At 36.3% G+C, this 20,641-nt stretch overlaps 1 protein-coding gene across 1 annotated transcript in view; it reads left to right on the plus strand.

Moving 5' to 3' along the window:
• The window catches only part of PATJ (PATJ crumbs cell polarity complex component), a 137,384-nt gene that overhangs the window by 115,275 nt on the left and 1,468 nt on the right, over nt 1-20,641 (plus strand). Inside the window, exons 30-34 of the mRNA XM_087930370.1 lie at nt 4,412-4,484; nt 10,045-10,116; nt 10,476-10,596; nt 12,492-12,622; nt 19,097-19,180. Of these exons, the coding sequence (XP_087786496.1) occupies nt 4,412-4,484; nt 10,045-10,116; nt 10,476-10,596; nt 12,492-12,622; nt 19,097-19,180 (481 nt within the window). The remainder of the gene's footprint in view (nt 1-4,411; nt 4,485-10,044; nt 10,117-10,475; nt 10,597-12,491; nt 12,623-19,096; nt 19,181-20,641) is intronic.

Raw genomic sequence — 20,641 nt, forward strand, 5'->3', positions numbered from 1 at the left:
GTGTGGCAAACAGATATACAGAATTGGATGCGTTCATTGTGCCTACTAGTGATGCAATTATTAAACAACCAAAAGAAATTTGGTCCTGTTGTAACTCTAAATATGTTTGCTTTTCTTATGTATTTAAATTGGAATATAACTGCAAAGGAAGAATCTTTTATCTATTAGAGATACAATGTGTAGGTTAATCTAATCATTCTAATGTCTGTAAAATTTACAATATGTAAGAAGTTTTCAATCTCCCTGTCACCATATGGGCAAATATGCTCAGCCACAGGAATTTTGCTATATCTGCAGAGGACAATCTAGGCAGCATTTTGTCCATTTTCTCAAAGGAGAAAATTTCACAGGCCAAAAGGAGTCCCTGGTAGGATGTCAAGATGGAAACCTAATTACTATCACTCTATTCATGAGAATTCCATCTCATCATTAATGTTGTTTGGCAAGTTTAGGAATTGGAAGGAGATAGTGGAAACTAGGGGGAATGACACAAAACATGTTCATTTGTTAGCAATGAGATTTGATGTTCTCTTTGCAATAAAGAGATCTGGGCATGCTCAAAATAACCTTAGGAAAGTGATGTCTGCCTAAACAAAATGTTTGAATTAAATATAAGATCAAAGGGCTCCTAGCTCCTTTCCTTTTTATTTTAACATTTTAACTTTAAAGAAAATCAAAGATAGTTCATGAATAACTTCTCTTTCCTCTCATAATTCAGTCATTAATTTTATATTGCTTAATAGTTGCAGAATGGGAAAACAAAAGGCAAATGCTTCATTTTTGCTCTACAAAAGATAGCTTATTTTACTGTTTAAAATATATGTGTAATGGAACAGTTTTGTTTGAAGCAGACATCAAAATCTCAACAAGTGCAACCAACTAGACAATGAGAAACTTTTGACCTAAATTTTGTTTTCTTTCGATGATGAATTTGACTTTATGTGATTAAAGAGTATTGCCAGTTTAAAATCACACACAATGCAGTTTTAATGGAGATGGAAAATGGCAGATGCCAAGAATACATTAAACATTTGTCACCCCAGACATGCAGCTGTTGCTCAAAATGGCAATCCAATAGAGAGTTGTTCATCTTGCCTCGGAGAAATCTTGCAGTTTTTGTTCCCAATGCATATCACTGACTTCCAAGTGAAAAGTATTTTGTCTGATTTTTCCAACACATAGAACTTTTCTGCATATATGAAAGCTATATGCCTGCCTTCCTCCTCCCTCCCTCATTCTCTTCCTTCCTCTCTTTGAATTGGACCCAGAAGCAAATTGGCAACGAATAGTTTTAATGTTCTAAGAATGCATATAATTGTCCACACTGCTCCATTCTGTATCAGTTGAAGCTGTTCAAGGTCATCTCTATGAGGAATGCAACTCTAGTAGTCCAATCTGGCATGAGTGATTCTTAGCAGGGTAACAGGCAGACTGACACACAAGACAAAACTGTGCACATTCCCTCCTAGTCATTATTGCCAGCTGCTCATTAAGCAGGAGTCATGAATCAAAGAGAATGACTGAGTTGCATCCTGGGTCTGTCTAATATTTCTTTAATTTCCTTCTTAGAACCTCATGTCCAAATTTAGTTTATAGCCATTGGATGAGATTCTGACCGGGCCAATCATATGACTCTAGTGAATATGCATAGTTTTTCTAATGACATTCCTTGATTCCATTCATTTACTTTATTCATTATATTTATCTCTTTTTTTTTTACTTCTCTCAATCTTGCTTTTTCTACTCCATATTCCACTTTTCATCCTCCATTTGCATCAGATGCTCGAAATGTTTGAATTTCTGGCTGTTGATCATTTTCTCAAAGGAACAGTTAGTCCACCCACTTTGTTTTTGTCCATAATCAATCAATTAGTTCTTCATTAATGTGTAGGCCTGTGATGGTGAACCTATGGCACGCGTACCATTTGTGCCGGCACGCAAGCTGCAGGCAAATTTACCTCACTGCAATGTACGTACCTCACAGCTGATTTTTGGTGGGTTTGAGGCCTTTTTCAACCTCCCAAAGGCTTGAGGAAGGCTTCTGGAGACTGCAGGATGAAAACTAGTCCCGTTTCATCACTTCCTGTTTTAGAAAAATACCGGAAGTGATGAAATGGGGCTAGTTTTTGGTCTGCAAAGCCTGCAGAAGCCTTCCTCAAGCCTTTGGGAGACCGTAAAAGGCCTCAAACCCACTGAAAATCAGCTGTAAGGTGTAGTGCAAGTAAGGAGGCAGTGGGATGGGTGGGTGGGGATTGCACGTGCCTGCATAGGGGGCATGGGGGGCGCGCATTGCCTTCTGGGTGCTGGCGAGTGTGAGCATGCAAGCACGCACATAATTTTTGGCACAGGAGCCCAAAATGGTTAGCCACCACTGGTCTAGGATAAACCTCTATCCTCTAAATCTGGCTGAAAATCTCCCATTTGCTTCAATTTCTTCCAATTCTGCCATGTTTACCTTGCTGTACTATAAACAAATTTGGAGATTAATGATTTCCTGTCTTATTTCCCTTATATCCTTTTTTTAAAAAAAATTATTATTCTGAAGCTTTGTACAGCATTCAGTTCTTACAGTAGTTTCTCATTCAAGATATTTCTGAATGAAATCTTGAATGCACATCCATAATCTTAATATATTCCATCTTCTGGCATGATGTATGTGATCAAAGGCCTGGCTGCATCAATAAAGCAAAGGTTAATTTCCTCCTTAAACATTCTTGCTCTCCCCTTGATCCAGCTAAAGCTAGCCAGCTGATCTCATGGCTTTCTGCCCATTCATTTATCTTTTCTCTCATCAACCATGGATGTTTTCTTCTGTGCAAGATCTTATTCAAAACATTGTAGGCATGAGAAGTATTGCCATGGTTCAGTTAGACTCTTCTCGTGCAACTCCCTTCTTTAACTTATTTATTTATTTATTTGTTTGTTTGTTTATTTATTTGTTTATTTATTTATTTTGTCAAGGAGGCATTAGATAACAGGTATAAGTGTAAACATGATTATGAATACATGAAATGGATATGAATAAAAAGGAACATTAGGACAGGGACAGTAGGCACATTGGTGCACTTATGCATGCCCCATATAAACCTCTTAGGAATGGGGTGAGGTCAACAGTAGACGGTATAAGGGTAAAATTTTTGAGATTTCGGGAAGAAACGACAGAGTCAGGTAGTGTATTCCAGACATTGATCACTCTGTTGCTGAAGTCGTATTTCCTGCAATCAAGTTTGGTGTGGTTTACCTTGAGTTTGTATCTATTGTGTTATATACAGTGATCTTTTCCAGTCTCTAGCCCATGTGGTAGTCCTGTCCACATTTATCAAGTTAGAGCTGTTGGCACTTTAGCTAACACCTTTGCAGCTATAAGCAGCTCAATCATTTATTTTTGGGGGGTGTTATGCTATTTTATGTTGTTTCTGCTGTTTTTCAGTTTTGGTTCTTTAATTATACAATATTTCCTTTCTGTTTTTCTAAGCCACCAAGACTCATGCAAATGAGATGGGTAGCTATAAATGTATTAAATTTAAACATAATAAAATTTCATCTCAACTCCTTGTGACACTGTTGCCCGTTGTGCCATTTTGTTTTCTAGCAGAAACAAGTTCCGGAATACCGAATACTGTATTTCTTTTAAAAAAACCTCTTTAAAAAGTTCCGTAAGAATGCCTGTCTACAGTTCAATTTGTAAAAGGTTTCATCTCCCATTTCTAAGAGTCTTTCCTTAATTTAATTTGCCTCTATTAAATCTCTTCCATTATTATTCTTGAATGCTCTGGTGTTTGTAAATTCTTCTTTAAATACCATCGTCTTCTTTTTCTTCCTTTTCTCTATTTGCTGGCATTCTTAGCTATTATATGTTTTCTTGTTCTTTCTTGGTTGACATTAAACAAGTATGTGTTCACTCATCATGTCTTATGGGCATATAAAATTCTCACCATAGTCAACATACAAAATTCCAAATCCTTTTTCCAATCCTTATCTAATAATCCAGAGAGGAAGACCTTTTGAAATAGGATTGTTCTGAGCATCCACACCATCCTTTGGGGAATATCCCTTGTTTTGTCATAAGGGTCTTGTGTTAATTGTCTGCAACTGAACATATGGAAATGAACTACATTTCTCCAAATAATGATATCTATATATCCAGCATCTTAATTACCTTGCTGTAAATCAGCATGGAGGGACAGGAATACATTCTTAATTTTGCTTTTTAGATGCTCTTCTCATTGTTTTGGAGGCAAATATTAAACACAGATGACATAGCAATTTGGTTAGTATTTTGAAATGAGGAAAGGAAATTGTAAATATGATAAACAACTATAATTCATTAGAGAAAGGGCAGAGGGGGAGATTGAATGTAAGTTGTCCTTTTAGTTTGACTAATCAATTTTTTTTTCCTCTTGGCTGTTAGCAATGAGGATGCATTTAACCAGATGGCTGTAGCTCCTTTTCCATTACCCTCTTGCACTCAGTCTTCCAATGAGGTAAGATGCTTTCCAGTGTGTTATAAATGAGAACAATTAATCATAATTAGCTTTCTATAATCTCAAACATGTATATAATTAAATCCTCTGCTACCCCTAGCAGTGAGCATTAGAAAATATCCTTTGGCTACAGGAAGAACAGTTACTAAGTGGTGTAATCAATGAATGAACATTTCCACAATGTAAGTTAAGAGCCATTAAAGACAGAGATCATTTGGACAGAAAACTTGCATTTGTGATATTATATTGATTTTTTTTTAAAGTAAGTCAAAATTATTTCATTTGATAGCAGCAATACCTTAAAACTGATATTTAGGCAAAGTTTCTTTGGGAGTTAAAATACACTTTCTCTCAGCCTTAGGAAGGAGACAGAGAAACAGACAGTAAGCTATCTAGAATCTTTTCAAGTGGGAAGCCATAATAAATGTTGATAATAATAATAAATAATAATAGCATGTAATCTACATATTCAAAAGTGGAATGACTAGGTTATGTACATTCACAAACATAATTTCATTGTCAAATATGGCCCGACATAATTTCTGTGGATTTTTATGAAGTTATCCTATAATGTATAATTAGCAAGAATGGGACATCATTTAAATTCAGGTTATGACTGTAACTGGAACCAGAAAAATCTGTCACTAAGTCATAAATCACAACATCATGTAATCATATAATTTAGTGATGGCAGTCCCAATTGTCATTGTAACTGTAGGTCATTCAGGAAGAAGCAAGAATTCTAGTTAAGCAGACCTGCAGATGAGAATTGTGGGCAGATAGTTGCCATGGATGGCAGGGGAAGGCTGTGTCCAGGCACTACAGAGTAGGGTAGATGAAAAAGGAGCAGTGGGAGAAGCAACTTGTGAATCTTGCTTGCGTCCCCATTGACTTGGCTTATGGGAAGCCAGCAGAAAATGTCAGAAACCATGAGCAACAGCTTGCTGTGATTTTGCAATCATGAGATTGGCACTGAGCATCCAGATTGTAATCACATGACTGCAGGGTCACTGCAATGGCCATAACTCCAAGGACCAGTTATAAGTCCCTTTGTTTAGCATCATCAAACTATGGCTGTAATTCAAAAACTACCTGCATTAAACAAAGAAACTCAGAAGAATTTCCAAATTATTGCTGCTGTTTATCCAGAATGAGCTGAAGCTTGGTCTTCTTAAAGTCAGTTTCTACACCAAGCACAATTCTCGGACATCATGCATGACAGAAGACTATAGTTTTCTATTGGATCAGATGTTCTTTTACTATAAAACCAGAAATCACCATTTGAAGAAACAAAGATTTTGGTATGTGCAAAACTGCAGTTTTTCTGTTGGCAGCTAGAGAAAGCTCCTGACTGGCTCTGACGGTGCATTCTTTCATGCCAGCAGGCAGAGAGGATGAAAAAAAAAAAGCAGAGCAGTAGTGCAAACAGTGAGGAGGGAGCCAAGAAAAAAGCAACTGTGTGATGTGGTTGTGGGAGGAAGATGACAAAAGAAAGAGTAGTAGCAGCAAAATGGATGAAGGCGGCTGAAAATGATAACAGCACTTTCCAGATTCTGCCTGGAACTATCTCTGACCACATTATCAAAGGTTTCCTCATACCTGGAATCATACATAGAAAGATAAAACACCCAGAAACAAACTGAGCAATGTGGTACCTGCAGTAGACTGCAAAGAAACGTGTACAGATCTGTACACTGAAGAAACAAAACAACCACTTCACAAACGGATGGCACAACACAGAAGAACAAACCCATCAGGATAAGATTCAACAGTCCATCTGCATTTGAAAGACAAAGATCACTCTTTTGAAGAGAGCAAAATCTACATTCCAGACCCCTTGTTTGAAAGAGCAATCAAAGAGGCCATCTTCATTAAGGTTGAACAGCCCTCTCTCATCCGAGGGGTAGAGGTACAACTCCACCTATCTCCTCTTTTCTACATAGTCCACATAGAGAAAGCAGATAAACATCCAAGTGGCTTCAATTATCTTCAGAATGACAGCTAATGACCAGCTGACTGCAAAGAATATAGATCCCTTCATCCTCCACTATTCAGTCAGAACTGAAAAGCTTCTTGGATAAAAAGAGAAATGTCCTACAAGAAAAAACAAAGTCCAGTTGCCTTTTGAAAAAGCATATTTGGGACAATCATGACCTAGATGATTGAGAATCTCCATAGACACAAACATAGAATCCTGTTTAGGAAAGTCATTTTGTCCATCAAGTTCAACCAGACTGCCCAGTGTACTATTATAGTCTATTTGCAGTTGTCAGTTTCCAGAGCAATTGGCTCTCCCATCTAACTGGTCTTTTAGGAATTGTTCTAACATTGTGTCAGAATCTGCCTTCCTGTAACTTTAATTCATTATTGTGTATCCCATGCTCTACCATGTTGGAAGCAGATTTTGAAAAATGTTGTAATTTTCTTATTCAGTCATTTGAACATACTTAGTCCTTAATTAAGTCCTTCATAGGACTTAATTTCTATTGTCATAATCATTTGTGTTACCCTTCTCTGAACTGGTTATTTCTCTAAATCAGGGGTCTTCAAACTTGACAGATTTAAGACTTGCCAAGTTTGAAGACCTTTGCTCTAAATCTTTAAGGATCCCCTGGAGGTTCCAGAATTGGTCAAAGTACTAAAGAATGATCTTACCAATTCAAACTACAGTGACTTTTTAAAAAAAATTAGAAGCTATACTTCTAGTTCCTGGATTCTCCTTTCTTCTCTTTGTGAAGGAAATAAGTTTTTCCAGTTGTCTAGCATTTCACCAATTCACTAGCCGTTCTCTGAGGTAATACGTAAGGTTCAGCCAGATTACCAGGTACTTCTATACCCTAGAGTACAATTCTTCTGAAAATTTAAAAAAATTCAAGAGCCAGTTTGGGAGTGGTGGGATTCAAATATTTTTACCACTGGTTCAGTGGATGTGGCTTGGTGGGCACGCTTTGCATGCATGCACACACTTTGTGTGCGTGTGTGCACCAAACGTGCACTTTGTGCAGGCACAGAGGCGTTTGTGCAGGCTCAGAGGTGTTCTAACTTGCCTCCTGCAAGCCTGCACTCTCCTGGTCACTTCAGCAGCTGCCACGCAGCACTCTGCTGTGCCGCACAAAGCAGCTGTGCTTCAAAAGCAGAGGATAAATGTGAGTATGGGAGCCCGGGCAGGTGAGTGGGCCGAACAGCAGAGCAGCAGAGAGAACTGGTTCAGTCTCCACTGTTCATCACCACTACTGGCTCAGCAGAACTGGGTAGAACTGGTAGAATACCACCACTGCAGTTTGGGAAACTGAATTCTCCTTCACAAAGCTAGCTAAGTAGCCTTGGGCCAGTCACTTTCTCTCCACCCTAGGGAAGGCAATGGAAAATCATTTCTGAAATCTTGCCAAGAAAACTTCAGGAACATGTCCATGTTGTCACTGTGAATCAACACTAACTTGAAGGCATGCGTGCACACACACAACCATGCTCTAATACGGAAAGTACAAAGAGGAGGGTGAAAAAGCAGGACTAAAGTTTGAGGCTGATAGAAACTAAATCCCTCTCAACACTATATTCTATTTTATTTATTTATTTATTTGTCAAGCAATTATAAGATAACAAGTATAAGTGTAAACATAGTTATAAATACATGAAATGGATACATATAAGAAAAATAAAAAGAAACAAGAGGACAGGGACAGTAGGCACGGTGGTGCGCTTATGCACGCCCCCTACAGACCTCTTAGGAAAGGGATGAGGTCAATAGTAGATAGTCTATAATAGTATAGTATAGTATAGTATAGTATAGTATAGTATAGTATAGTATAGTATATTAATTATATTATATTATATTTATTATTATATTATATTATATTATATTATATTATATTATATTATATTATATTATATTATATTATATTATATTATATTATATTATATTATATTAGTATAATAGTATACCGTCTGTCAGTAGCCTTCTTTGAAAAATGAACAGAATTGCCACCTACATCTCTAGGATCTTCAACTTCCTCCTGAGATTTCCATAATCCTTGGTGATAAGAGGTTGAAGCTGTTCTTTGCATTATTATTAGTCTCTACAAGTATGACCAGAAATGGATTATAATCAGTGAATCTGATATGATTTGAAAATTCTTTTAATTTATCACCAAACCTTGTTTCTAGTGGATGAATGTAGAATCTCTTTGCACTACTTAAAGCAGGATGTCTTCCTGAATTTGCATAGCACCTAAACTTGTTTGGCTGTGTGAATAACACAACAGAGGCATATGGGTACAAAGAGAAAATTATCAGTCAACGTGATTGCAGAAAAGGGAATTATTTTCCACAGTATTTATCAAAGTATACATTGCTTATAAAAGAAATTTCAATAACTGAAGGAAAAAGAATGATTGATTGCCTGCCAGCCTGCCTGAGTATATCTCTAAAGTATATCTGTAAGGATCATATCAGCCTCTGCTTTTAAAATGTGATTAACAGCTACACTTAGATTTCTAAAAATATTATGCCATCAGATATGGGAAGTGAAGTTTTAAATGAGAACTATAACATGTAGGGTGGGAAACTTTCAAAATATGTTCACATTAATATTCCTATTAAGATTGTACAAGTAATGATATTTGATACATCAAAAGAAGAAAATGTTAAACAGTTATACTGACAGTAAAGCTAGTATGGAATCAGGGTTTCACTTGGCCTAACAGTAACCATTAAAATTAATGCATCACTTTTCAAGCTAGAAATAGTAATGTAGTTGTTACTGTTATATTCATTAGACTGCTTCTAATCATGCTATCCTTAAAGTCCTCAAAATAAGTACTATGATTTTAGGATATGTTAAATTTATACAGTATTTACCAACAAAGAAATAAACAGAGACTAGTATAGATCTATTTCAAACTATTTAGCTCTCATCAGCTAGACATACCCTTCTGGGAATATGTGAAGTCCTAGGTTTGAATCCCAGAAAGGTAGCTGATGAGAGAGAAATAGCTTGAAATAGATCTATACTAGTCTCCCTTTACTTCTTTGTTGGTAGATATAAATGTAACATAAAAATAGCTTTTAACGAAAGCAACCGCCTGCGGAGGCTTCTGGATTGGGGCCAAAAGGTGAAAGCAGAAGCAGTATGCTCCATCCCGTATTTGGGTAGCCCAGGTTGCCCTTATAAAAAAAAATACTTATACTTTTAGGATCCTTTCCAAATGGGCAAGCAAATTTGAGTGTCAAGCATTGATGGATGGATATATTCAAATGCACAAGTTACATTCAAACAAATACAGATAAAATGGGTTAGATTCATAATTTAGTTCAAGGCAAATAAATGTTTAATCAAATTTTATATTTTATATTTATCTTAGAGAATGTTACAGGTCAAGTTTGATAAATCCTTAGTCACAGGACAATGGCAATGAGTGGTTACTCCTGGACTGAAAACCAAATATCAGCTTGTTGCCTCAACAGAAGCAGCAGCATGGCAATTGCTTAATGTTCATACAATTAATTGACCACAATGTATCACAAACTAATATTTTACAATTTATGTATCCATATTGATTAGGATATCAGCAGCAAACCTGAAAAACAGGTGATTGAAGACCAGCAAGTTAAGGCAGACCAGGCTCCAGAAAATGTGGGTATTTAATTGTATTGTTATAAATAAAAAATAAATGGTTTTACTTATTAGTCATTGTTTCAGTTTTATTTTATATATTGATAAATAAATAAGGAGACATATAAAATAGCCCAAAATATGAACATTTCTAACAGCTTTTTGTTAGGAGTTTATCTTTACATATTTTCTTCATACATTCATGTAAAGATATGTGAAACTGATCTTCCAAAAATAGACAATTTATTCCTAAAACTATTCACTGTCCATTCCTGATTCATGTAAATATTACCTGCATAACCGTTTAAACTTTTTGTTTAGAATTTTATATGAAGTTAAAATTTCAAATACTTATTTTATTTTATTTTTTCCTCTCCCAGCTTCGAAACCAGTTAAAGCAAACCAAGTTTTCCACAGTGAACCCCATCCCAATCAATTTACATGAGATTTCTTTGGCCCCTGAATCATCTTATCCTCCAGAGACAGAATTCAGCAACCAAAGTATGAATCTGTTATTTCCATCTGAAGAAGTAGTTTGTGTTAATCTTCAGAATTTAGGGTGGTAATATTGCTTTTTAATTTTTTTTAAAAAAACTAACTAAGGTAAATTGTCTTAAGACATTTATGGTGTTTAAAGTATCGCTTAAATTACTGCAACAGTAACTATGGTGTGTCAGATTTTTTTCAATTTTCAAACATTAGAAATGGTCAAAATGCCTTGGGGGCTGTAAAGATATTTTGGTTACTTTAATATAATTTAGATGTGCTTCGTAAGTAACTGCATAAATATCATAACTTTTTAACATTTGTTTGCTTCATTTATGTCCTTTTTATCTGCATAGAGATGAAAGCTTTTTGCTTTTAAATGAAGTTTCTTTAATGTTGTTTTCTTCTGCAGTGGCTCTTATCTTCTATGCATTTAATTAAAATATGTATCACCTTGACATAGGGGGTGTGTTTTAACAATTTTGGATTCTAAGTTTCATTTTTTTTCCACCTCAAGCACAAAGTCAAGAAGTGGTTTCCAAGTAGAAACAAAAGGAGTTAGATTCTTTTGGGTTTTACTGATTAAGTTGATTGTTATTGTTGTTATTAGTTGTTATAGAAATTTCTAGTTTATATATTATGGAAAAGTAAAAAGTTGAGATTCACTATTAATGCCTTATTATATTGTAACAGAGTCGATGCCTTTTTTTTCCTTTCCCCCCTTTCTTCCCGTCCCCTCCGCTCAATGTTCTACTATTTGCTTTTGTATTTTTGTCTTTTATACTATAAACTAATTTAAAAAATACTTTTGGATTCTAAAATAAAACAGGATAGAAAATTTCTTGCCCCTTCCTCCTGTCTGAAGTGGCCTGATTCAAAGCCAATAAAGGATTTCTAAAGGATGTAGACAAGGGTCCAAAGAAATTCTGCATGAAGTATAAATTATCTCAAGTAGGATTTGTATCTTAGGTTAAAAATGTTTAATCCACATGATGATATGCTGAAATCCTTTATAAAATGGTTTAAAACAATTTGAATATCATGATTTGAGATCACTGGAAGAACAGCAGGAATACGATTAGGCTGGAGTATTTCCTGCCAAATATGTTAAGTTACTTCCAGATTCTTATGGATTTATTTTTTACTGTCCAGGGATCCTGTTGCTTTTACTCTGCAAACTCTTGGATTCCTACAGCATGTTCTGCATGTAAAGACCAGCCTTCGTGCTCATTGTTCATGTTTACATTACACATTTGATCTGAAACTCAATTACAACAAGGAAGAGCATATAATAAATGACTTTCTGCTTCCTTCTTTATTCATACTACATATAAACATACACAAGAGCATTAAAAATTAAAACAATCCAGTTCTTCATCTATGGTTTATGTAAACAAATTAATATGGAGAGGGGAGAAAAATCCCGGTTAGCGACAAAATACTGTATAAAATTCCAACTGGATTTTAAATAACAAATTATTTTTATGCATTTAGTGGCATAATGATAGCAGAACTTACTATTTAGATTGAAGATAAACCAAGAAAATGTATCACAAGAAATCAATCTCTGCTCGGATGAAACTATTTTCCTTCATTTCAATGGATTCTCTTTTTGGAAACAACCATTTCAATGCAATATTATATATATAAATTGTCCCTGTTGTACTTCAACTGCTTTCCTTCCTTCCTTCCTTCCTTCCTTCCTTCCTTCCTTCCTTCCTTCCTTCCTTCCTTCCTTCCTTCCTTCCTTCCTTCCTTTCTCTATTACAATTATCCATCAACAAAGCTGAACTTTTCCAAGAACCATGTTTCTTTAATCAGATTCATTATGAGATTCTAACATTTGTCTGCCAAGTGTTTATGTAATGCTTACAACTGTACGGACTAATACTTTTTTGTGTTTGATGTAGACAACTTTCCACTGCCTCCAGTAGATCCAGCAATGTGCCCAATTGTTCCTGGCCAAGAAATGATTATTGAAATATCTAAAGGACGATCAGGTCTGGGACTCAGTATTGTAGGAGGAAAGGATACACCACTTGTAAGTCGTTTATTCAGAATGGAAAGAGATAGTGTGTATAAGTGACAGTTTTTACAAATGGCAAATCCTCTCAATTGTGGGATAATAAATTGAAGAAAATAGAACTGTGATCTGAGGACATTAAGGTAGAGAAACTATAATGGGCAAGGGAAGGATGATGTTTCATTACCCAAGCTTGTTAACATAATCATTTGGGTAATGAAACGTCTTCAAGCAAGGGAGGAAGCTCAAAATGAGCAACCTCCAAGAGCACCAAGGAACCCTCATATCAACCCTGAGCTACAAATATTCTCCTTTATTAGAAGGATAATGTGTTTATTCTTCTCCAGCCTCAGGAGGCATGGCAGGAGACTAGATGACAAGAGCATTGTTAAATGCAATGCAAATAGAATTTTAAAAAATATGGTATACTAAACACAACTTATCTTTACTCACTCTGTAACAACTGTCTAGAACAGTTTTGACTAACTTTTGCTGCAGTTAGTAAAAAAAAATAGCCTTCCTGGAATAGAGACATTTGTAGAGTTAAAATGCACGAACACTTTTTTGTTAAGACTGTGAATAAGTGTCAGCTCTTCAAGGTTATCCAGATCAGGAAATAGACTCCACAAGACAACTAAAAGTCAGATTCATTGAGATTATATTGACAGTACTTTGCAAGTCTGAGTGTGTTTTTCCTCTCCTCCCTCTGAGTCGGGGGGACGCAGCCTGATTTCTTTCTAACATTGTCTCCTTTCCCAAGGCTTAAGGAATGCTTCTGCCATTTTCTTTTCTAATGGCTTCTGAGTATTTCCCTCAAAACAATCTCCGTGATGCTCTATAATGCTTAATTAGGTCCAACTTTCTTAGGCTGGTAGAATAAGCTTCTTGAAGTTAAGGGAATTCTTCTCTGTAGATTAGTCCTTGAATATATTAAAGTCCCGTATATTAAAATGAAGAAATGTTACCATTTTATTTTGTGGGAGACCTGGCATTGACATATCACCTACCCTGTTGAGCTTTAATCAACACAACATCTATCTGTTTGAGATAGTCTATAATGAAGACTGGCCTCTTTCTGTTCCTACTAAGCATCACTGCACTTCTTATGAAGGCAACCACTGGCAATATTTTGTCTACTTCTCAAATAAGTTCTTAAACCATTCCACTCTCTAACTTAATTAGGGCCATAGATTTTATGGAAAGATTCTAAAACCAGAATTGTCTTCCATTCAATTATCCTGCCTCAATGAGGAGTTAGTTTATCTCCTAAGGGAGACATCCCATAAGATACAGCACTGAACTACACTTCAGCTGAACAGGTAAGAGGCTGGCCAGTCATGAAGACTTAGGTGACTATATTTGGGATGATGGGAAAAGAATGCAGAGACCAAAAGGAAACTATAGCTTTGTTTCACCTTTGCATCAACTTTTCCAATTACGGCTGTGGTAGCAAATAATTACATAACTTTATATATTTTTAATTATTTTAATTTGAATCTGCAGGTTTTTAGCATTTTAATTGTTCATTTTTAATTATTCATTCTAGTATGCTGCTTTGAAAATAATCCAGGGTAACTCCAGATTATATATAAATATCTTGGTATAAATAAATAGTGAGCTGAACCTTTATACTTTGTAGCCACCCAAGATTCTCTGTGAATTTGACTTAGTTTATGAAGTTAATAGCTGTTCAGATCACTAATGTAAATACATAGAGCCACTATTGAAATGTCCATTAATTCTAAGGGCAATTTGTTTATCTAATGTAATTTTTAATTTGTCAGAAACTATGACACATGTACCTAAATTATGGTGAGAAATTGTGCTTTAACTTCACATGTAATTCCAAGAGAAGAGATTTTGAAATATCAATTTTCTTAGTACATAAAAAAAAATCTGTGACCTTTAGAGGATATGCAAATTCTTTCAGCCACTTATAGTTTAATGGTCTTGAAAATTGAAGGGCATACTGTCAGTCAATCCCCTTCCTGTTTTGACACAATCCCAATTTAGTATTTATTTTTTTCCTACTTGGAATCCAATACATGGATGTTGTTTCTGTTCTCTTTACTCTGAAAATAATGATTTGTGACAGGTTATTTAAAGAAGACTTATACTTTGAATTTTGTCCAGGAATCATCAATACAGTATTAACATTACCAGAGTTGCTTCATTGGTGAAATGGGTGGCATAGAAATGAAAAATAGATAGATAGAGACACAGTATTAACGTTACCAGAGTTGCTTTATTAGTGAAATGGGTGGCATAGAAATGAAAAATAAATAAATAGATGATAGATGATAGACAGATACTTTTTATTTTAAAAAATGCAAGATAGCAATAGGCTAAGAAGGAGGTTAGCCTGAATTTAGCAATTTAAGCATAATTTTTTTATTCTAATCCCTGCTCACTTAGCACATTTTGGGAGTGGGGGCAGTGGGGTTAATGAAACTACCTCATCAAAACAAGATAGCTATTTGGTTCACCTTATTGACAATTTTCTTTCTTTTCTGTTTTTTAAAACACATTTCTACCATCTGCTCTAGCATATAATTGCCAGAAATATTTAAAAAAAATTAAATCATTAAAATTTAAATTACTTTAATGATATCAAAATAAAACCTGGAAAATTTTTTATAAGAGTACATTGAAAGAATACAAATGAATGTTGCTATTAAGATGGTAGATTTGAAGGCTTTAAATCTGAAAAGGATGCGACTGTAACGGCACTAGTATGCAACCTGCAATTGTGGGACCTAGCCTTTGACTAAGCATGAAGCTAATATTAGTGGTTTCCTTATAACCATTTGATAGTTTGGCATGTAAAGCCATATTCAAATACACATGGATATACTTTCTTTCAAATTAAAAAAAATGAAGTGAAATGTCTCCCTTGACTTCAACCCATAGCTTTCTTTGGCAGCAATATTATTTACCATTGTCATGTTCATCGTATTTTAAGACAAGATCCTGCCACCTGCTGTGCACTTCTTTTAAATGCCTATAGGCCAAAGAATGCCATCTCACATACAGTCGGACTTAATTTGGGATCCATTTTATCACTTTTCTTGCCCAAACCACACAGCTACATTACATGGCCTATTTTATTGCAGTGGTACTTGGCTTTGCATTTGAGTTTTTAATGCTGTTTGAACCTAAATGACAACCACACCTGGATCTGGGCATGTTCCCCATCCAAGAATGCAAGTTTCCATATCCATATGTAAATTTTGCCTATCTTTTGATTGTTATTCTTCTAATGTTATTAAAACTGGCATAGGGTAATCATTTTCCTGGAGCAGAATTACCAAACTGTGAACTGGTCCTCAATTTGGCTTTTTAGTTGGAGTTACGAAAACCCATAATACCACATCTTGGCCTTCCTACTGTCTGCTCTAGATCGGCTCTGGATATAAATATCTCATTGTAACTTGGTGCTTCTCTATGACCATTGAAATAAATTATGATGACATAACCAAGGGTTATCTGCATAGTACAGAACACATAAAAATGAACACAGTTTCTATCACACCATCTTGACTTTTTTTTTTAACCATACCCTGCAAACATCCTTGATCTGGTACAAGTAGCCAGTAACTAAATTTCATATCATAAGAAAATGTATATTAAAAAAAACATGATTGTAGAATGGATGCATGTGAAAATACAGGTAGTTCTTGACTTACAATCACAATTTATGTTGCTAAGAATTTATGTTGCTAAATGAGAAATTTGTTAAATGAGTTATGCCCTATTTTATGCCTTTTCACATTTGTTAAGTGAATCACTGCAATTGTTAAATTAGTAACATGATTGTTAGGTGAATGTGGCTACCCCATTGATTTGCTTGTCAGAAGATCGCGAAAGATGACCATATGATCCTGGAACATTGCGACCATCATAAATATGAACCAATTGTCAAGTATCCAAATATAAATCACATGACCATGGGGATGCTGCATCAGTCATAAGTGTGAAAAATGGTCATAAGTCATTTTTTTTCTGAGCTGTTGTAACTGCGAATGGTCATTAAATAAACTGTTGTAAGTTGTGGACTACCTGTACTAGATTAGAAAGTTATAGTTTGTGGAACATTAAATCTGTATATCTTACCTTAGACCAGAAATCTCCAAACTTGGCAACTTTAATACTTGTGGACTTCAACTCCCAGAATTCTCCAGCCAGCATAGCTTAGTTGCCAAGTTTGGAGACCCCTGCCTTAGACTATATTGTAGTTCTTGTCTAAGGTAAGATATACAGATCTTTAATACCTGAGTCTGTTTATTTGGGAGGCAATCTGAAAAACTGACTGCTCTACTAATAAAAATGACTATTCTCAAATTTTCTGCCCATGCTGGTTGCATTTTTCATTTTTCCCCCTCTAAAATGATATCACTCTATGAGCATGTGTAAACCATATTTTCATATCGGTAATTATAATTTAATTATGCAGCTTCCTGTAAACAGATTGATTCTTGAATCGGCAGTGGTTTGCGGTTCTGTGGTATTCTGTAAATAAATGGCCACTAATGTCCCTCAAAACCCAAACAGAGTAATTAGAAATATGATACAGCAGTTTAACATTTTGCAATAGCATCATAGTTGTAAATACTCATAGCCGTGAGGTTTAAAAGAAAAGGGGAAGCTTCAAAACAATCCTTTGATCAAAAGAACTGCTTTAGGGCAAAGATGTTGTTACTTTCCTCCTTGTCTTTTTCGTTTCATGTCACCTTGCTCAAAGTGGTGTAGTGCTGCTTCAGGAAAGGTATTTTTTAAATTGAACACATTCTTCTGAACTCACACTAACTACACTGTCTACTATCAACGGCTTTATATCAGGAATAAGTTCCAAATGTAAAGTTGAAAGACAGAATGTGTAAGGTTCACTCATTGATATTGGAAGTAACTTTTCACAAGCATCCTTGAGATTTAAGTCTAGTTCCCTTTTCTGTGGTCAGCACATGCATGTTGGGCATTTGCAGTAATGATTTATTTATTTATTTACTTGCTTACTTATTTATTTATTTATTTATTTAGTCAAGCAATTATAAGATAACAGGCATAAGTATAAACATGGTTATGGATATATAAACTTTAGATATTTAATTTTACTATAACTGGAAGTTTGCAGAGAAAGCTATATATCAGTTGTGAAGTGAAAAAAATTGAAGAGAAAAAGATGGAAGGTTTTGCTACTAGACATACACTTATAGTTCACTTATGATCAAAGAAAACAAAAAACTGTTTTCTGAGTGTTTGTTTCCAAAGAAACAACAAACTATTTTGTAAATGTTTGTTCTTAATGTTCCTTTTATGTACTAGAGTGAAGATTTAAATTTTCAATTTCCTTTTTAAGAAATGTTTGTACTTTTATGTCTCTGAAGAAGATAGGTGGTATAGGAAATATAAATGAAAGAAAGAAAGGGGAGGGAGGGAGGGAGGAAGACATGGCAATGGTGCTTTGTTTAGATCATTTAACAAGCCTTGAAAATAAATACACCTAATGTAATTTTAATCATATTTCCTAAAGAAACTCAATGGACTCACAGACTGTCGTCTTGTGCTAATATGCCAGCCTTGCCAAAGATTGTTTCCAGATAAAATTAAGATTTTTTTGAGAGACATAAAATGATGCTGTAATGATGGGGAAATGGAAGCAAATTAATGCTTCCTGAAGACAAGATTCTGATGTCCTTGGAAGGGCAAAAGGATAACTGTTTGCATGCATGAAAATAATTGCTAATTTTGTCAGGACTATATACTCGATAGTAAAATATTTCTCAAACAGATTGTCCAATTTTATTTTGAACTGTCTGAAGCAGATTCCAAAATGAGGAACAACTCACTTAACAACTATCTTGCTTAGCAACATAAATTTTGGGCTTATTTGTGGTCATAAGTCAAGGACTACCTGTTCAAGTCCTTTGAATGGCTTTGCAGGGTGCCACAAACAAGTGATCATGGCTACAAGGAAGCCCTTCTCAGATGTAGAGTTTGCCTTTGCTGCCCCAATCAACATCCATCGAATCAGGCAAAGATGTTCCCATTCTCACAAACTTTTTGTTAGTTTTGTATTAGTTGGATTCTACAATGACCATCTGGAACCAAAAGAGCAATTTTTTTTAGAGAGAGAGGGACAAAGTGATTGGGTCCTTTTATGAATCGGTTTCACTTTGTCTGAATTCTTAAATTATGATGCAGATATTCAAGGTTGAATCTGACCAGTGGGGAGTATAATGGATCTATTAACCTATTGTGACTTGGACACTATATTCTATTGATGCACCTAAACTTCTACACAGTATCAAAGAAGGACTTAAACATTTACACAATATCTATTAATATTTAATATACTTATATACAATGGGAAATTTGACATGTAATTACCTCCTTCCCTCCCTCCTTATCTTGCTGCCTGTCAGTTATTTTTATGTTCTGAATTATCAATCTCAAACTGTTAAATATTGATATAAAGGTTATATATTTCTCTAGGATGCCATAGTCATACATGAAGTTTATGAAGAAGGAGCAGCTGCTAGAGATGGTCGACTTTGGGCTGGTGATCAAATTCTGGAAGTGAGTTTCAAGTTTACTTCCTTGAATATTTCTCTTGTCTTCAGGATAATTGTATGGATGTGTTGAAATACCTTAAGACTGAGAATTTGCTCCAGCTGGCCAGTGCAAGAATTGAAACTCCAGTATTAATTGTTTGGATCCCACAACTATATCTTATCAAATATTACATAATTTATAAATATTCTTAAGGTGTGTGTATGGTGACTTCAAATCAGACTTCATTCCTACCAACTACATGGACAAATCCATTAAGTTTTCTTGACAGTTGTTGTAGTTGAGCAATGAGAGGCTTGACCAGGGCATGGATGCAACAAGACTTTATTGAAGCAATAAAGGACTGAACGTGTTAGCCCTGCCTGGAGCAGGCTCACAACAAACAGCGGCTGGCCGGACCCTGCAGCTGGCTTTTATAGCCGGCTGTCGAGGGAGGCCAGCCAATGAGGGGCAGCAAACGCCCCCGCAGCATGAACGGACCTGGGTGGGGACTTTGGCAAGTTCCAGGGACATAACACCCCTTCCCCCCAGATGCGAACACGCATAGTCATTTAAATAAGCGGGCGGTCTGTGCTGGCACCCCGAGCGTCGTAACTCCGGTGAGTTACCCAGTGTCTCAGTGTTCAAGGAAACCGGTAGGGTTGGTGATGGGGTGCAGCCTCGCTCTGAGGTTTGCGCTGGTACCGGTGCGGTGCTTCTGGTCGGTGATGTCGTGGCCCCGTCTGCTGGTTCAGGTGGAGGACCCATTGGGCAGTCCCGGTCTACTGCCTGCTCCCTTGGTCCGGGTGGTGGTGGCGAAGGGATCCTGGCATGGTCTTCGATGAGCGTTTGGTGTGGCGCCTGGGGGTCGACCTGAGCCCACGATCCGGCACTGGCGAAGGTACCCTGTCGCTTCCTTAGCTGGTCCAGGTGTCTTCTCCAGATGCGGCCGTCTTCCAGCTGGACTCGGTACGACCTGGGACCGGTGATGGCTATTATCACTCCTGGAATCCAAAGCGGGTCTCCGGCATAGTTCCTTGCAAAGACATGTTCCTGCAAGACAAAATCTCTGACCCCCGTCATTGAAGCGAGAGGGGTGTCAGGGCAATAGTGAGGGTGGAGCCTATCCAATACAGTTCTTAGGCGTCTACCCATCAGAAGTTCAGCTGGGGATTTGTTGGTGACCATGCAAGGGGTTGAGTGTTGGCTTAGCAAGAAGCGGGAGAGTCTGTGATGCCAATCTTCTTTGCTGAATCTGGCTAACGCTTCTTTTGTGGATCTAACGGCTCTCTCTGCCAGTCTGTTGCTGGCAGGATGAAAGGGGGCCGTGAAGATGTGTCGGATGCCAAGATTGGTGGCGAAACGGCTAAATTCTGTTGAGGCAAACTGGGGGCCATTATCCGAAACTAAGGTATCTGGTAGCCCGTGTGTTACGAATAGGCGGGTCAGAGCCTTGGTAACCGCTTGCGTGGTGGTCGTGGATAGTTG

This window comes from Pseudonaja textilis, chromosome 3, assembly GCF_049901715.1.
Source record: "Pseudonaja textilis isolate UNSWEBS1 chromosome 3, rPseTex1.2, whole genome shotgun sequence".
Taxonomy (NCBI): Eukaryota; Metazoa; Chordata; class Lepidosauria; order Squamata; family Elapidae; genus Pseudonaja; species Pseudonaja textilis.